Below are 19,189 nucleotides of genomic sequence, written 5' to 3'. Positions count from 1 at the left end.
AGGAAGGTATATAAAGATATAGAGACAGGGCTGAGGAGAAAAGTAGCTCAGCAGTAGAGCACTTGCCTAGCATGCAGGAGGCACTGGGTTCGGTCCTCAGCCACCACATAAAAATAAATAAATAAAATAAAGATATTGTGTCCATTTACAACTAAAAATAATAAATAAATAAAAGACATAGAGACGTACAAATGATGACCAGTCAGAGATTTGTACAGAGATTAGGAGAAAACTAGAGACAGAGGGGCACAGAGAGAAGCAGAGATTGATGGAAGGAGGGATGATATTGACCAGGGTCAAGAACAGATGGTCCGTGACTCTCAACAATTTGACTTACAACATTTCAACTTTATGATGATGCAAAAGTTATATGCACTCAGTAGAAACCATATTTTGATTTATGACACTTTCCTGAGCAAATAATATGTGGTTCTAGAGCTCTTGTGGTGCTGGGCAGTGGCAGTGAGTCACAGCTCTCAGTCAGCCCTGCAGTCAGGAGAGTAAACAATCTATACTCTGAAGTGTGCCTTGTGGCTAAGCTATGATGTTTTTGTAGGTGAAATGTGGGGGGCCACTCCTGAGCTATCTGAGTAGCCTCTACTAGGCCTTGGAGCCAAGGAGATTTTTGGTCTGGTTTGCAAGTCATTTTTTTTTTAAGAGAGAGAGAGAATTTTTAATATTTATTATTTTTTTTTAGTTCTCGGAGGACACAACATCTTTGTTTGTATGTGGTGCTGAGGATCGAACCCGGGCCGCTCGCATGCCAGGCGAGCGCGCTACCGCTTGAGCCACATCCTCAGCCCTGGTTTGCAAGTCATTTTGTGGTTTATTTTGCAAAGCACGTGGTCTTTAATCAGCTAGAGAGGCTGCTCTGTAGCTCTAGATTTGGGTGTTACCCATTGGGCTTGGACAGCCCTCCCTCTTATTTGCAAAAGAACATTCCATTGAAATCTTTTGAAGCCCTCTTATATAAATAAAGCAAACACAGGCTCTCTCTCTCTCTCTCTCTCTCTCTCTCTCTCTCTCTCTCTCTCTCTCTCTCTCTCTCCCCCTCTCTCTCTCCCTCCCTCCCTCCCTCCCTCTCTCACCTTCCAGTGTGCAGTGTGGAAGCAGGATCCCTAAGGTCACAGAGCCAACCAGCCCTCACTTTCCAAAATTATTTCTTTGTCATGTGACATTTCACTGTGTTTCTCACCAGCACATTTCACACAAGGGAAACCCAAATTTCATATCCCGAATGGGAAGCAAGACAGAAGTATAAGAATCAAGTAGTTTAAGAATAGAGTGAAATATAGACAATGCACTTTTGACTTACGATATTTTCGGGATATAATCCCATCATAAATGGAGGACCATGGGTGATACAGAGGAGGAGGTGATACAAAATTATTTGGTGACACAAGAATAGGACAGTGATGGGGCTGGAAGCAGAACTTCAGTAAGTAGAGGAGTGGACAGGAAGGGACAAGGAAGGCACTGAGTATGGACAGGTAGTTTGAGAAGCCAGGTGGTGGAGCAGATGAGACAGAACATCAAGAGGCAACCAGAGCCAGGAGCATACCTGTGATCCCAGCAGCTAGGAGGCTGAGGCAGGAAATCACCAGTTCAAAGCCAGCCTCAGCAAAAGTGAGGGGCTAAGAAACTCAGTGAGACCCTATCTCTAAATAAAATTTAAAAAATAGGGCAGGGGATGTGGCTCAGAGGTCAAGTACCCTGAGTTCAATCCCTGCTGCCAAAAACAAAAGAGACAACTACATGGCTGCTGTGTGTGTGCACTTATAAGCTGAGGAGAAAAGCAAGGGGAGAGAGAGAGAGAATATATGTATGGAGACAGAGACGGCAACTGAAGAATAAGGTTCCTGGGGATGCCAGGGAGGACACTGGAGCAGCTTTGGCAGAGAGAACCCCCCCCAAACACAGAGAGAAGAAAAAGGGATGATGATGGATAAGGGAACCCCTTCATCGTACGTTCTTTGTTAACGGTTACCCCAAGTTCATCCCCAACTTTATTACAGAAGCTAACAAAGCAAAAACACTGTCTTTCATGGAGCCCCTTGAAGCTATGTAATTCAGATTTGGTTAAGGAATCAGAGGTTTTATTGTCTGAATTTAAAAAAAAAAAGGTTTTTGGACTTCTCTATTTTATTTTATTTGTTGTTTTTAGATATACATGACTGTAGAGTTTATTTTGACATATTATGCACACATGGAGTACAAACCATTCCAGTCAGGATCTCTATCTTCTTGTTGTACATAATGTGAAGTTACATTAGTTATATTTTCATATATGAGCAAAGGAAAGCTATGTCTGATTCATTGCCCTCTATTTCCTATTCTCATTCCCCCTCCCTTCCCTTCATCCCCCTTTGTCTAATCCAATGAACTTCTATTCTTCCCCTCCCTCCCCTCTTTTGCTGTGAGTTAGCATCCATGTATCAGAGAGAACATTTGGCCTTTGGTTTTTTGGACTTTCTTCTTTCTGTCTGGAAAAAGGCACCATACCCAGAGGTGCAGCAGCCATCTTACAATCATGAGGATGAAGCCACGTGCTAAGGATGTTGGAGCAGGAAGACAGAGCAAGCCAGTGTCCCTGGTGATCTTCCTCAGTCTAGATCTCTATTGCCTCCCCACAGATTTCTCACTGATCCCTTCTGGTAATTTGCTGATTCTTCCTAAATGACATATACATGGTGGACTCTAGTTTTCTGCAAAGCAAGAGGTGAGGCAGATGATAAGGGCATGGGGAAGGACTGACATGGTTTCAGGTGGATATTTAAAATTGGCAACCTGTATATTAACTGTGGGTTTTTTTTTTCCCAGCTGCACTCTGGTTGTCTGTACAAATCATTCAGCTCCTGCCATCCTGAAACCCCTACAGACATTTGCTTCAAAGGAATCTATCCAGTGGGAGAGAAAAGGGGTGGAGGAGCAGAGAGAATACAAACAAAATAAGATCAACCATTTATTGATACTTATTGAAACTAGTTTGAAGTGGCACCCCCTTTCTCCACTAAAAAGTCTTAACTGGGCCTCTCCAGAAATCTTCACCCAGACGGATTTTAGGACTGCCAGTAAAACAGTCTCTGCAAAAGAGTCTCTGCAAAAGAGTTCAATGTAGATAAACTTCCTATTTTTGTGTCGCCCTGTTTTACTTGGCCACTGGCAGAGAAGATACCAGCACTCCAGGTTTTTTGGACTTCCTTCTTTCTGTCTGGAAAAAGGCACCATACCCAGAAATGCAGCAGCCATCTTGCAATCATGAGATGAAGCCACATCTCATGTGGCTTTACTAGTTTTTCACAAACATATCCAGTATAGTACTTTGAAGAAATGTGCAAACAAGTCCTCTGGCCTTGAGCTGGGACTTCGCAGAAATGTCTACATTTTTAAGATAAGTTACAAATGGGTTCCATGGTAACAGCTGGCAGGGGAGCAAAGAAAGAGGAGAAGATATGCTCCCCTTCTCAGTTATTGTCCTTGAAGGGTTAACTTGCCCCAAAAAAAGTGAAAGAAAAAAAGCTGCTTTTATGTGAACTTCTGCAGACTGTGAACTTCTGAGCCCCTCCCCTTACATGCTGGGTATAAAACTCTGAAACTCCCTGAACTCATGGTTCAAGGGGTTAATTGATTACAGCAAAAACTGTGCCCTCTGAACCTGGCTGCAGCCAAATAAAACTGTTTCCTGCTACCTTTGGTGCCTTGCCTCATTTGTCCCTACAGCAGGGTGATGGGCTCATTTCATGTTCGCATTACTTTTGCACTTGAAAATTTCCAAGATAAAAATGTGTTTTTAAGGGGCAAAATGAATGAAATTGAAAAACAAAACTACTAACTACTATGGGTAGAACATGATTCATACATGTATTCTCACAAAGGAAAACCTTCCAGGAGCTGAAACAGGCAGTGAATAGAAGGTGAGTCTACACTGCTGGGTTGCCTATGTAGGCACTCACCCCACTCCTGAGTGTGAACTGGGAAAGGGGTGACCCTCTGAATCCCTGGCTCTGTTCAGGATCCTGAGCATCTCCCACTTCACCTCCCTCTGAGTCCACTGGACTGCTAGACAAGGCTTGAACTTGAGCCTGACCGAGTTGCTCTCCTTTGACTGGCTTTCACAAATTGAAGTTGCTAAATGTCATGGGAAACTGAAAGACTCAGCTAACTCGTGCATCAGACAAAGACAGGCTTAAGTCAATGTTACCACAAAATAATTCAACCATGTAGATCAAGAGCTCTGATTTCTCTGGGGTGTTAGAATGGACACTCAAAAAAGTACTGGCATCTTTCCAAATCATAAAATTATTGATGAGTAATTATTTTCTACTTTTCTCCAGGCCTTTCTTTTTACCCAATCAACATCAATATTTGCTACAGTAATTCCCAACTAAATAATGAGCTCATGGTTTTGCATTTGTTCCTGTAATTATCTAAAGATAGCCTCAAAGTTTTTAAAATCAAATTAGTAAAATATATATATATATCAGTTTGTGGCAATGGTTCTGAGACATTTTTCTTACCTCTTGAGAGAAGTGGGGTGGTAAAGGCTGCTGGTGATGAGCGTGGGGGACTGGGTGGACATGTAGGGGACAGCCCTGGTCCTTGGGTCACTAGCCCTTCACTTGACTCGGGGGGCCTGAAGTTGAAAGGCAAGCTCCCATCCCTTTTGTACTCTGACCTTTACGTTCCAGGCACATGGTGAGTGAGTGCATAAATAATACTTAACTAGAACCACATTTAGTTATAGTTTTAGCCTCTTCTTTTTCAAATAGCTAAACTGAGGTACAGTCAAGTTCAGGAAAATTGTTCACCATTACAAAGCCACTTAGTAACAGACAAGAGTCCAAATGTGCCAGCTTATCTTTACGCTCATTCTGCCTTCTTATTGAAATGGAAAAATAATTTCTGGGCAGGAGATATTTAAAGTACAAGCTCTTTAGAGAAAGGAGACATGGCGCTGGTGAGCTATAAACAGAAAGCTTGATGTTTAGACTATGTTTAGTTAGACTCATATTTTTTTGGAAGCAGGGAAATGATGCAGAGGAGATTAATATGGTTGAAGCAACCTGGATTCAGAAAACACACCCTTCTATTAAAGGTTTGTGATGTGTTAGGAGATCAATAACGGGTGAATCAGGCAAGAAAAGATCCAACATGAAGATCGGGGACTTCAGAGTCAAAGAAGCTGGCTCAAGTGTAACATCAGTTGTGCAATTGAGTAACTTCTCTCTGAGCCTCAGTCTTACCAGTGGAGTAGGAATAACAACAGTGTCTGGCTACCGGGGCTGTGAGAACCTACTCATTTAGCAAATCTTTATTGAGTCCCTTCTCTGTGCCAGGCAACAGACAATATCCAGAACAGCAAATAGGACACACCAAGTTCTACTGCCCTTAGTTCACTCTGGAGAAGTACAGGTAAACAATGAATAAATAAGGTGATTTCAGATACTAAGGTTACTATGTGTTAAAAGAACTTTAGACAATATAAATTTAACAGGATTTAATCAAGCAAAGGATGACTCACAAACCGAGCATCCCTCAAAACCAGAACAGGTTCAGAGAGATTTGATTTGGAACGTGGGCAGGCAGCATTTATGGGCAGAAAATGCAAGTGAGGTACAGAGACAGCTTGACTAGTAACAGCTCCGGATTTGCCTCATCTGAACTTGGTTGATCAGTTGGCCACCTGTGATTTTTATGAGGCTCAGCTACCATGATTGGCTGAGATTCAGCTATTTATTAGAAAAGTATATCCATCTGTTAGATATTCAGTTAGCTTACATACTCATTAGGTTATAGCTCATTACATAAGGACTCAAGTACAAAGGCATCCTCAGGCCAGATTTAGTTTCATTTAACATATGACACAAGTAAAAACAAGTAATGGAAGAAAATTACTTGATGGGAAGGGAGAAACTCTTTTATTCAGAGAGTTAAGGAAGGCCTTTGAAAAGGACAAGCAGCCATGAGAAGGATTCTCATTCAAAGCAGAGAACAGCAAAGACCCTGGAGGAGGTCTCAACAGGGTGTGTTTGAGAGACAAAAGAGAAGGCCATTGTGGCAAGAGCAGTGAGCAGATGAGACAACATGAGGTCTGAGATGGAGGCAGTCACCTGCCCAGAGAGGGCCCTAGAAAGCATGACCAGGTGCTGGTGTTCCAAGTGCACTAAGGAGCCTTGAGAAGTCTCTGAGCAGGAACATTTTATATCCACAAAAATCATTTACTGTACATTTTAAGAAGGCTGTCTAGTCTGCTTTGTTGAGAATGAACTGGGGGAATAGGAAAGGAATCAGGAAAAGAATGGAGGGGACTGTGTTAGAGGCACAGGCAAGAGAACAGGATGGACATGATGGTGCAGAGAAGTGGACAGCGTAGTGGTTTGCTGTTGGTGGAGAGCCAACAGGACGTGTACGCAGACCAACTGCAAGTCAGGAAAGAGGAAATGCAGTGAGGTTGGGTGTGCTAAGATGGAAGAAGACTGAGCAGCCAGGCAGGATGGTGGAAGAGACCAAGAGTGCTGTTTGGCCACATCTCGACTGAGAAAAGAAGTTACAATTTCAGTAGAGATGCTGAGGGGCATTTATGTATAGGAATGTGATGCTTAGAGAAGAGAGGACTGGCTGAAGGAAAGTGTGCTGGGCACCAGGCACAGTGTGTGCATGTTTCCTCTTTTCTGCTTCATTGGTCAGTGAACAGAACAAAGAGTTTAGAAATAGATTCCACCACATTGAAAAGGTTTTTCTACATGATGAAGTGAAATTTCACCTGTGCTATGAGGCTGTCCTGAGGACTACATGAATTAATACTTATTAAGATGCTTTTAAGAAGTTCCTGGCACACCTTCAGTCCTCATTGCATTTTATTTCAATGCAGATGGAGAAGTCGTATGGGGTCTTTGCATAACCTGCTATCCACCTTGAAAAAAACGTCAGCTGCTCAACTTTAGGCTTAAGTGAAGATACACTTGATGTCAATAAAAAATGTACAAGAATAAAAATCGAACTAGAAACGTGTGAGGAAAAAAAAATGTGGATGACTAGCTAGTTGACTAATCTCATCATAAACCCTGCCTTTTCCCGCTACCCAGAAAAACTTGACCCTGACGGGATAACACAGCTGTCAAGGAGCAAGCGAGCGGAAGAGGAAGACACTAAGTTCCAGACCTTGCCGCCCTTGCCTGGTCAAGAACCTCGCGGAGGGCTCAAGCGGACCAGGCAGAACAGAGGACGCTGGTCCAGGACAGTGGTGAAGGCGAGCTCCCGGCTGGGCACGCCTGCGCGCCAGGCGGGACGCGAAGGAACCCGGAACCTTTAGCTGCGGTGCCCGTTTCCGACAGGAACTTGAATCCTGAGGCCAACGCCGATGACGCTAGAAAGCCGACATCCGGCGTCTCTTTTTTTCCGCTTGGTCTCGGCGGCAAGTGGTAGTGAAGATGAGGCAGAAGCACTATTTGGAGGCTGCGGCGCGAAAGCTGGTCGAGAGCTGCCCGGGCCAGGCCCGGTATCTCCTGTAGGAGAGGGACGGAGGGGAGCGGGAGCGGGCGGGAGGTGTTCCTTTGCTCCTAACGTGTCTCTTTCTCTTTTACAGCTGGGCCTACAGTTCGTCACACGGTAGGGAGGACCCCTGTCTGTTGGGGGGTTAGGTCCCGTTGTCCTGCTGTGCCCATTCCGCACAGCGCTCCGAGTGATCCAAAAGAGAAGGCTGATCCACTCACTTGTCTCGTTTTAAAAGCAAAACGAAGCGGAAGTTTCCCAGTTTTATGAGAAATCCACATTCCTGAGTGTGCCTTATCTTGACATTGGACACATTTTTCAGTGTTTTCGAAATAGTTTCCATTTGGCCCCCAGGTCATCACATTTCATCTTTGACCTTTTCCATCACTTGTTGATCTGCTTTGCTGATTCCTCCCAGTTCTGCAACTTCTAAATATTACAGTGGATCCAGACTCAGCCCTTGGACCATTTTTCGAGATACACTCACTTGTCTGCTGATCGTTTTTCATCCAGTCTCTCATAGTATTTAAATACCAGGCTTACCAAGTTCTAGCCCCAACCCCCTCCGAATTGGAAACCCACGTCAGATGCCTTCTTGACAACCTCTTTTGAATGTCTAGTATGCATTTCAAACTTAACTGTCTAAAACCTGAGCATAACCGCCAACAAATGCCTTGGTTGTTCCCGTCTCAGTAAGTGCTGACCCTGAGAGTTATTCAGCCCAAACTCTTGGAGCCACTCTTGACCCCCCTAAAAACCCTCTTCTCTCCCATCAATATGCTTGCAAATTCTGTTTGTTTTAAGATTTCCCAATTGTAGCCGGCACAGTGGTGCACACCTGTAATCCTACTGGCTCGGATGCTGAGACAAGAGAAATACAAGTTCAAAGCTAGCCTCAGCAACTTAGTGGATCCTTGGCAATTTAGAGATTCCCTCTCTCGAAATAAAAAGTAAAAGGGCTGAGGGTGTGGCTCAGTGGTAAAGGGCCTCTGGGTTCAATCCCCTCTACAAAAACATAAAAAACACCAAGTCTAGCCAATTTTTACTGCATCCACTGCCTTTCCTGGATTACTGCCAGCAGCTACCATGCATTCATACAGTCTGTTCTCAAACCAGCAGCCAGAGTGACTGAGATTAAAACACAAAACTAGATCATGACCCTTCCCTGCCATAAAAGGCTTCCCATGTCAGAGTAAAAGTCTTTTAGAAAGATTACTCAAACCTATAGGATAGGCCCACATAACTTCTCTGACCTGTTCTCATTTGTTCATTTGACTTCAGCCTTGTAGGTTGGCCTCCTTACTGTTTTTTTGTTTGTTTGTTTGTTTCAGGGCCTTTGGAGCTGCCCTGTCCCCTACCTAGAACTCTTGGCTCACAAACCTGCTTTGATTCCTACCTGTAAATGTCACTTAATGAAGCCTTCCCTAGACATCCTATTTAAAATTACAACACACTCTGTTCTTTCCTGTCTTACATTTTTTTTTTCCTGGCAGTACCTAAAAGGTGCCTCCTTAGATTGTGGTCCTTTGTTTAGGGCTGTATCTCTAACACCCACAACAATATCTAGCCCTTAGTAGTCACTCAGTAAATATAAATGAATCTTTTACATTTGGCAGAGGTAAGTTATAGATATGTCTGTCCTTTGATCATTTATAGTAGAATATATAGAACAATGCTCAACAGTAGGTACTCAATAAGCATTGGTTGTGCTAATTGTTTATAAAAAGAAAATCGTACTGTAATTTGTTTTTTAAAAAGTAGTGACAAGTAATGAGCCAGGTAGCAAATATTGGAGACCTAGCCTGTCTGTTGAAAGGAGTGAATGAATGGAATTGTAGAATTTTGCAAAATAAATTGTTGCTAGCTCTGTGTTTTTGAAATTTTTGTATTTTAAATTTGCTTAAAGAATACATATTGTCTGTTCATGCCAGTACCTTTTCTTCTTAATATTTTTAATGTCAACTGTTTGAGATAATAGAATAGTTCAGTTTACTGAATCGTTTCATTTGCATAATTTTAGATGACAAGAGCACTTTTGAAGAAACATGTCCATACTGTTTCCAACTGTTGGTTCTGGATAACTCTAGAGTGCGTCTCAAACCCAAGGCCAAATTGACACCCAGAATACAGAAACTTCTTAATCGAGAAGGAAGAAATAATACGCTCAGTTTTAAAGAAGCAAAAATAGTCAAAAAGTATAAAGACTCCAAAAGTGTATTGGTAAGATTTCAGTTCCAGTATATATTAATAAGTTGTAATTCCTTTCTGTCACTTAGGATAATGTTAAGAACCAGCCTATAACTCAGAAATTTGTAGTAGTAGATCTGGATTATTATATACATAAAATTTTTTTCTAGTGATTAATGTTTCATCAAGAGTACATTTGTTTAATTTCATAATTACCTCAAAACTAAACATTGTAAGTTGTTAATTGTTCTCAGATCTCATGGGTGAACAGTTAAAATCACAGTTAAAATGTCAGGATTTCTTGGACATATCAGAATGACTCCATTTGAACTGTAATTACCAACCACTACACTGTTTTTTCAGTTAACGGTTCTTTTCTTCACATTGCTGTATTTTATGTATGTAGGTATTAGTGTCCTTTGTTCTTTCATTTCCCCCATGTTAGTGTGTAACTACTTGTTTGCCCAACAACAGGTGAGTGTCTTGCATTCATTCAGTATTCTGTTATATGCCACTCAGTGCTTAGTACTAAGGATATAAAATGGAATAAAACAAAATCAAATTACTTATGGTTTACTATGTGGAGGCCAGAATCAGATGTATTTTGTATCCTTCATATTTCAAGTTTCCAGATTCAAGTGGAAGGCACTGCTGGATACTGGATATTATAACAGCTTAGGTTTGGCCCAAGACTATAATTAGTAATAACTTGAATTGAAAATTGCCATATTTAGGAGTTTACCAGTATTGGACAAGTAAGTGCATTTTGTTTTGTCATAAAATCAAATGTTCAAAGGGTAAGAGAGAAAATACTAGAGTAAGTAGAATTTACTCTTTCTCTTTGGAGAATTATATTTTTCAAAAAGTATCACTGCCACATATTTGTTAAATGTTCCTAAATGGGAAGATAATATAAGTGCTTCCTTGTTGTCTTCCAGTGTTTTAACTTCATAAAACTTATATTCTGATGTATTTTAATCAGCTAAAGGATGCTAGGGGTGTTGATTTTGCTGATTTATTTTGACCTCTTTTAAAGCCTCTTTTGGAAAAATATAAAGCCAAACAGTTCTGAAGATATCTCACCTAAACCAGTTTATATTGTGTTGAAGCATGGGCTGAATTCTGTGCATTTTGAGTGAGAGGTGTAGAAGAAAGGCATTAGCTAGACAATGGACCATTTCTTTAATCTTTTTAAAAATTTTTTTATTAGTTATTGATGAGCCTTTATTTATTGATTAGTTTATATGTGGTGCTGAGAATCAAACCCAGTGCCTTACACATGCTAGGCAAGCACTCTACCACTGAGCCATAACCCCAGCCCTAAAAATTAATCTTGAAGAGAAAGTCAACCTCTAAAGCTAATGACAGGAATGAAGAGGTGTGAGAATATTGATAATTCATTTGTTTTTATAAATTATTGTAAAACTATATACAGAATTGCTAAGGATTTAAAGGGGGCACTTAAATTTTCAGTGATATTCTACTGTGTTTTATTGGGAAAAGACTTGAAGTTCATCTGCAAAAAATATTAAATGCCTATTGATTTTACAAAGAACATTCAAATGTTAGAATGTTGTTCCTAGTCTCCTTCCTAATTCCCCCCAAACATGGTTTGTGTTGAGAAACTAGTGAGCTCATTATCTGTAAGGAAAAAAAAAACAAAAACAAAAAACTCTTTTAAAACCAATATGTTTAACCATTAATTTTTTGTTGAAAAATTTCTAATGTTAAATTTGTCTTTGTCTTATTCCTACTGCTAAGTTGCCGTCTCCCAGAGGGCAGCCTATGTGTTATTTATTTCTGTAGCAACCAGACGTAAGAATCCAGGGAATATGTGGTTTATTGGATAAAATATAACCCATGTTTCTTCTTTTTTTGGTAGTTGATTACTTGTAAAACATGCAACAGAACGGTTAAACATCATGGTAAAAGCAGAAGCTTTCTATCCACATTGAAGAGCAGTCATACCACTCCTATAAGCAAACTCAGCCCTAAGAGACCAGAGAGACAGTCTCCAAGTTTTGCAAACTTCACTCCTAATATGCCTGGCTCCAAAGGCAAGAGCCCAGCATTGATTTTCAGGTATCCTAATTCATCTTTTATTTGAATTGTCAGTGTGAACTCAAGAATTTCTTCTGATTTCCTCTGTTTATACTTCTGAATATTATATGCAGATCAGGCCTTGGCCCCATTTCACCTCCATACCCTTTTCTTCTCTGATGTCACACATTTCTATATCTTCAACTCTCATTTTAGTACATATGAATTCTAAGTATAATACTCTTTCAGTCTCTCCCTGGGTATATTTTCAACTGCCTGTTAAATATATTCACTCTTATATGTCCAAAACAGCTAACCACTCAGAACTGCCCATCCTCATAGTTCCTTATTCTGTGAATGAACATGTCGTCTCCGATAGTCCTATCTTTAAAAAAGGCAGAATAACCGACAACTCCTGTTCCCGTGGTCCTTGGAATGTCCTCATTCCATACTATTTATATCTATTTTCCTTTTCCCCTCAACTGCTGGTGTTCCTATTCACTTTTTATTAGGACTATTACTGTGATTTCCTAATGGGTCTTCTAGCTTCTAGTTTCAAGCCCTTCTAGTCTGATCATCTTCCTGAAGTACAGCTTTGATTAGCAGCCTCTAATACCTAATTGCAACATATGAATCAAATACTCCAGCATGGCTTTCCAGCCCTTATTATCCAGCACCAACTGACTGTCCATCTTACTTTGCCTTAGTTCATGTTATGTGCCAGGAAAACTGAATCACTCACAGTATACTTTCCTGCTTAAGCCTTTACTTTTGTTCTTTCCTCTGTCAGAAATCCTATGGAAATTTGACTAAATAGGGATTTTTCAAATAAGTCTGAATACATGTTTTTATTTTAGTAATTCTTGATTCTTTAATCACTTAAGTTTAAATTTAATTCCATAGAAACTATAAAAGGAATCTTGGGACATTTTGCTGCAACAGAGAAACTGAGTCTTGAATATTAATAATGAAATCTAGCAAGGACTGAATTATCTGTTTTTGTATTGAATTTTTTATATTGGGCTTGACGTTTATAAAATTAGGTTAAAAATTAAAATTTCAAGTCAATTTTCCCTACTTTTGATTTAATTATTTTGATATTTAGTGTAGTAAGAACTTAATAGCAATTTTCATTTTATTGGATAAATGTGGATGAGAGAAAGTTTGGCTTATTTAAAAGAATTAAGTTGCATTTACCCAAGACTATAGTTGGCCTTCTGTATCTATTGTTCTGCATCTGTAGATTCAGCCAGTAGTAGATTGCATACTGGATTTTATTCAGAAAAATAAAATTATGTCTGTACTGAATATGTACAAACTCTTTGTCTTATCACTATTCCCTAAATAATACAGTATAAAAACTCTCTAAAGCATTTACCTTGTATTAGGTATTATAAGTACTCTAGAGATGACTTAAACTCTTTAGGAAGGTATGCATAGGTTATATGCAAACACTGAGCCATTTTATGTAAGGGACCTGAGTATCTATGGATTTGGGTATCCATGGTGAGTCCTGGAATCAAGTACCCTGTGAGTACCAAGGAACCACTGTTCTTCTTAGATGAATAAATGCAAGAATGGTAGGTACTGTACATATACTGTATAGATAGGGAATCAAGAGAGAGCTCAGACCCCAGGTAAGGATTCAAGGGGACAGAACACAGTTGGAGGAAATGAAATTAACTCATCCTACATGGGGAATTATTTATTTAATGAACATTTCTAGATGTTTTCTATGTGCCTGACACTGTCAAAAAAGTACTATAATGCAAAATTAGTAATATAATGTCTGCTCTACAGAGCTGACAATCTGGTGGGGAAGATACAGTGGAAAGGTATCTTGTGTGTTGGTTGAGATCCTTCACTTTGGAGATCCTTCACGTTTGAGCTATGAAAAAGGAATATGTTTTAAAGTCCTTGCTTAGAATTTTATGAATGTGTAACTTCAGGCTCAAAGAGAACTCAGATCTGATAACACTGTACCTATAGGCCAACTGCCCTATATACCTCCTAAATGTTGTCCATAGCCTGATATTTCACGAGGAGATGTTTTAAAAATAGGAATGACTTCTGAGTACAGCCACTGCCCATATATAGCCATAATACAAAAGACTAAGAAATTATTGTAGTAGCACTTATCTGAATAGGAAGACTATTTTGTCACTTGTCATTATAACTTAGTTTTTAAAATTTTTTTATCTTTATTTTTTTTCAGAACACCTACATCTGGACAATCAACACCCATTTGCTCCTCAAGGAGTGTGAAAAAAGGAAAGAAACACTTCTCTCAACTAAAAATGTTGCTTAGTCAAAATGAATCCCAAAAAAATTCAAAGGTAGACTTCAGAAATTTCTTATCCTCTCTATGAAGTTTTTTGGACTTTGAAAATAAGAAATTTTCTAGTACAATTTCTAATTAATAATATGAAAAGTTTTTTTTAATTTATTTATTCTTTGAATACATGGAAATTAGGCAGACTTTTCTTGGCATTTTTCAGTGTAATAGGGAAAACATCTCATTAGAGTGAATGACTAAAACATCACAGGTGGCCATTGAGGATCAAAAAATACATGAAAGTTCTTGTAAATAGTAAGGATATATGTGGACATTGAATGATAGTATTTTTTTCCTCCTTTAGTTTTAACAGTTTTCATTATGTCATTTTCTTTCAAAATAAAATTGAGAACTTAATGAGAGGGTCTGTCATTCATTTGGATTTCTTCTGCACCTGTGTAGCCTTATCAGAAAACGAATCCAGTGTGTACTATTTTCTCTTTCATATACATAATTATTTGAGTAAAATCTTAGCATTATTCCTATTTTGAATGCAAAAGTAAGTACCTTGTACATTCTTTTTTTTTTTTTTTTTTTTTTTACTCTTTTATTTATTTTTTAGGTGTAGATAGACACAACATGATGCCTTTATTTTTATGTGGTGCTGAGGATTGAACCCGGGTGGTCCTGGCCGTGCTAGGCAAGCGCTGTACCACTGAGCCACAATCCCAGCCCCTCGTACATTCTTTTTTAGTGGTGTCGGGGATTGAACCCAGGTCCTCATGCATGCTAGGCATGCTCACTAGCACTGAGCCATACTACCAGCCCAACACTCTTGATTTAGGTGATTTACAAGGTACAGAAATTTCCCTTTTATAACTTTATATTGTTTCTATAGTAATATTTTAAATTTGCTCTAGAGATAACTCATTTCTAGGTCTAAAAACTATCAGAACATAAACAGTAAAAGTTTTGCTACCTTAAATCTTTCTGAAATTTATAAATGTATACACACATATTTTATTAAAATATAAATTAATTTAATAAAAATTTATTAAAATTTTATTTTTTAATGATAAACTAAGATTGTAGTCCACCTGTCTTAAGCTTTTCGGAAAAGGGAACCTTTACCTGGGCATGGCAGCACATGCTATAATCTCAGCTACTTGTGAGGCTGAGGCAGAAGGATTCTAAGTTCAAGTCCAGCCTCAGCAACTTTGTGAGACCCTATCTCCAAGTGAAAAATAAAAAGGACTGGGAATATAGCTCATTGGTAAACCACCCCTGGGTTCAAGTCCAAGTACCACAAAAAGAAAACAAAGAAAGAGAACTATTATACACTACCAGTGGTAATGGAAGTTGGTACAGCCATTTGGAAAAGACTGGGAATGTGGCTTAGTGGTAGATTGCTTGCTTAGGTTCAGCATTCAATCCCACTCTGGGTATATATCCAAAGGAATTGAAATCTATATGTTGCAGAGATGTCAGCTCTCCCATGTTTGTCGCAAGTGTTATTCACAGTAGTCAAAATATGGAAATGACCCAAGAGCCATCAGTGGACAAATGAATTTTTAAAAGATACCTTTATTTTATTATCTATTTTTATTTATTTATTTATTTATTTTGGTACCAGGGATTGAACTCGGGCACTTGACCACTGAGCCACATCCCAGCCCTATTATTAGACAGGGTCTCACCTAGTTGCTTAGTGCCTTGCAGTTGCTCAGGCTGGCTTTGAACTCTCAACTCTCCTGTCTCAGCCTCCCAAGCCACTGTGGTTACAGGCGTGTGCTACTGTGCCTGGCTATTTTTATGTGGTGCTGAGGATTGAACCCAGGGTCTCACACATATTACACAAGTACTCTACCACTGAGTTATATCCCCAGTCCAACAAATGGAGTTTTGGGGGGGGTTGGGAGGTACTGGGGATTGAACTCAGGGGCATTCAACCACTGAGCCACATTCCCAGCCCTACTTTTATTTTATTTAGAGACAAGGTCTCTGAGTTGCTTAGCACCTCACCATTGCTGAGATTGGCTTTGAACTTGCCATCCTCCTGTCTCAGCCTCCCAAGCCGATGGGACAACAAACTGCACCACCATGACCTAACAACAAATTGATTTTTAAAATATGAAATACATAGTGGAATACTATTCAGCCTTTTAAAAGCAGGAAATTCTATCATTTGCTACAACATGCATGAACTTGCTGGACATCCTGCTAAGGGAAATAAACAGGACACAGAGAGACAAATCTTGTATTTTCTCATGTGGATCCAAAACAGTTGAACACAGAAGTAGAGAATAGAATGGTGGTTACCAGAGGCTGAGAGAGAAATTGTTAAAGGATACAAGGTTTCAGTTAGGATTAAGTTAATGTATACTTCAAAATAACTAAAAGATTTTAAATATAGTCACCACAAAGAAATGATAAATATTTGATATGATGCATGTCCATCAGCTTGATTTAATCCACAATGTACACATGTAATGAAACATCACATTGTACCCTGTGACCATATATAATTACTTGTAAGAATAAAATAATAAAATGGATGCACAAGAACGCCATGTTTGGTGAATCTCATTAGTTGTACTGAAAAAGAAAAATAAGTAAAAAATACTTTGAATATTAATCTGGTTCCTCTCTGCTGCTTGAAAGTTTGAAACTTAAATTTTCATGTATTAGGGCCTGAAAAACTGAAAGGCTAAGATTAACCAGTTGGAAATTATGCTAACAAGAACAAGCACCACAACAGTGGCAAACTGGGACAGGCTTTCCCTTTGTATCCACAAACATCTACCACTACCATTCTTAATTGGGCTTCTGACCACCTTAGGCTCATAAAACACTGAAAAGCTGAGGAAGGATTCTGCAATAGATAATCTTAGGAAACATGTGCCTCTTACTGGTCACTACTGACCAGCTGGCATTATTTTCAAAGCTGTGAGCAACCCATCAAACTCTTCATTAAGTCAGATAGCAGAGGCTGGAGTTGTTCAGTGGTACAGGAGCACTTGCCTAGCATGTGTTAGTCACTGAGTTCGATTCTTGGTACCACATAAAAATAAATAAAATAAAGGTATTGTGTCCATCTACAACTAAAAAAAAAAAAAAAGCAATGTTTTTCAATTAGTCTTCCAACGGTCAAATAGTGATGACTTCCTGAAGTTCTTATTTTATTCATGAAAGATAGAAAAACATTCAGAAGGCATGTTTAAGGATATGGCATGAGTTGAGACATAATGAATACTCAAGAGTTCTTTCCCCCACCCCCAGACAGGGTCTCACTAAATTGCCCAAGCTGTCCTCAGCCTCCAAGTCACAGGCATTATAGGTGTGTGTGTAAGCAACTTAGCAAGACCCTGTCTCAAAAAATATAAAGGGTGAGGGATATCGTTCAGTGGCTAAGCACTCCTTGGTTCAATTCCCAGCATTGAAAAAAGAAAAAAAATTATAACTTTAAAAATACCTATCTAATGTATCTGAACAAGCCAATGGCTCTGAGTCACGTCCCTTTATATTTTTTGAGACAGAGTCTCACTAAGTCGCTTAGGGCCTCACTAAATTGCCAAGGCTGGCCTTGAATTTGCAATCCTCTTGTCTTAGCCGAATTGCTTTTTGAGTTAAGATATACATGGTGTATAGTATACATCTGGTAACTTTTAACTATAATCTGACAATTAAATACATTGACATTGTTGTGCATACGTTGCCACCAATCATCTCTAGAATGTTTTTTAACTCCTGAAGGCTGGGGTTGGGGCTCAGCAGTAGAGCACTTGTCTAGCATGTGCAAAGCACTGGATTCGATCCTTAGCACCACCTCAGTTCAATCCCTGAAAAACGAGGCGGGGGTGGGGGGAAACACCACAACAAAATGCTTCACATAACATCCTTCTACAAGCACCCATCTTTCAATGGTGCTTTTAGTTGTTTTTTTTTTAATTTGAATACTTGCATAATTTTAATTTCTTTAACCTGTTATGCAAAAAGTAGACTTGGTGATAGTGGGGCTGCTACCCCATATATCAGTATTAAAAGCAGCATCATGGTTACAGAGTATAGGATTGGAACTACACTCAGAATTGGGTTTGAATCTTTGTTCAACATTTGGCTTGTCATGTGTCCTGCTGAACTTACACTGTCTTAGTTACCCATATGTAAAATGGCATAATCAATCTATCACAGAGCATATCACAGTACTTAGAACAGTTCCTGGTGCACAGAAAGCATTCTTACTTGTGTGAGCTGCTTTCTCAGTCAAGCTTTTTTGCCACTATGACCAAAAGACCGGAGAAGAACAATTTTAGGGGAGGAAACATTTATTTGGGGGCTCATTATTTCAGAGGTCTAAGTCCATATAAGGCTGGCTCCATTCCTTGGGGTTTGAGGTGAGGCAGAACATCATGGTGAAAGAGTGTGGTGGAGGGAAACAGCTGGGAGCATGGCACACGGGAAGCACAAAGAGAGACTCCACTTACCAGATACAAAATAGACACCCCAATGATCCACCTCTTCCAACCATACCCTATCTGCCTTCAGTTACCACTCAATCAATCCCTACTAGGGGATTAATTCACTGATTGGGTTAAGGCTCTCATAACCCAATTATTTCAACTCTTAAGTCTTCTTGAATTTTGGTGGGGGACACCTCACATCCAAACTATAAAAGCTGCCATTATTATATCAAGTATGCTTTGTAGGGCATTGTTTCTCAAAATACTGTCCATTAATTACATGTGTCAAAAGATTTGTATGACTTGTTTTAAAATCCAGATTTTTTTGATCTATTTCTAATCTTTTCAAAACATAATCTCTGAATAAAAACCTACTATTGCAGACAGGAAGAAATGGATAGGAATGAAAAGCACCTGAATTCAAGTAAAGTGACCAGATGTCATCTTGGAAAGGATTATCAGGGATATTATCCAGAGGACTACATCTCCAAACTTCCTAAGTTAGAAGAATCAGAAAGTTTTGACTCTATAGATATATCTTCCTTTTGCAAATTCTCCAAAGTTTAATAAAAGAAGTTTGGCAAACACTGCTCTAGAGTTCCATAGGTTTTTAATATTCTCCAAATTTGCTTTGAATTCAAGATGTGACAAGAGAGCATGTACGCTAGGCAATTAAAGGTACCAAGTCAATCTGTTTACTTGAAAGCATGTAATAAGCACTAGTAAGCACCAGGTC

General features: G+C 39.3%; 1 protein-coding gene across 3 annotated transcripts; it reads left to right on the top strand.

Annotated features, from left to right (window-relative positions):
- Window positions 1-7,334: 7,334 nt before the first annotated feature.
- Window positions 7,335-19,043, top strand: Rmp24 (ribonuclease MRP subunit p24). Of its 3 annotated transcripts, XM_040273775.2 has the most exons (6): window positions 7,348-7,507; window positions 7,586-7,608; window positions 9,512-9,711; window positions 11,561-11,760; window positions 13,934-14,054; window positions 18,837-19,043. In XM_040273775.2, the coding sequence occupies exons 1-6, from the start codon at window positions 7,431-7,433 to the stop codon at window positions 18,852-18,854; spliced, it is 639 nt and encodes a 212-aa protein (XP_040129709.2). In that variant the 5' UTR covers window positions 7,348-7,430; the 3' UTR covers window positions 18,855-19,043. The 3 variants fall into 3 exon arrangements, with proteins under 3 accessions (XP_005325627.1, XP_040129709.2, XP_005325626.2); XM_005325569.5 differs by lacking the exon at window positions 18,837-19,043 and having other exon boundaries at window positions 13,934-14,410; XM_005325570.5 differs by lacking the exons at window positions 11,561-11,760; window positions 18,837-19,043 and having other exon boundaries at window positions 7,335-7,507; window positions 13,934-14,410.
- The last annotated feature ends 146 nt before the right edge of the window (window positions 19,044-19,189 follow it).

Source organism: Ictidomys tridecemlineatus, chromosome 13 (genome assembly GCF_052094955.1).
Source record: "Ictidomys tridecemlineatus isolate mIctTri1 chromosome 13, mIctTri1.hap1, whole genome shotgun sequence".
Lineage (NCBI taxonomy): Eukaryota > Metazoa > Chordata > Mammalia > Rodentia > Sciuridae > Ictidomys > Ictidomys tridecemlineatus.
The sequence above is the reverse complement of the archived record's forward strand: the minus strand, read 5'-3'. Positions and strand labels throughout refer to the sequence as shown.

Coding starts and splice junctions, on each gene's coding strand:
- Rmp24 (XM_005325569.5), top strand. CDS start 7,431: ATGAGGCAGAAGCACTATTTGGAGGCTGCGGCGCGAAAGCTGGTCGAG. Junction 7,508..7,585: donor GGCCAGGCCCGGTATCTCCT/GTAGGAGAGGGA, acceptor TCTCTTTTACAG/CTGGGCCTACAGTTCGTCAC. Junction 7,609..9,511: donor GGCCTACAGTTCGTCACACG/GTAGGGAGGACC, acceptor GCATAATTTTAG/ATGACAAGAGCACTTTTGAA.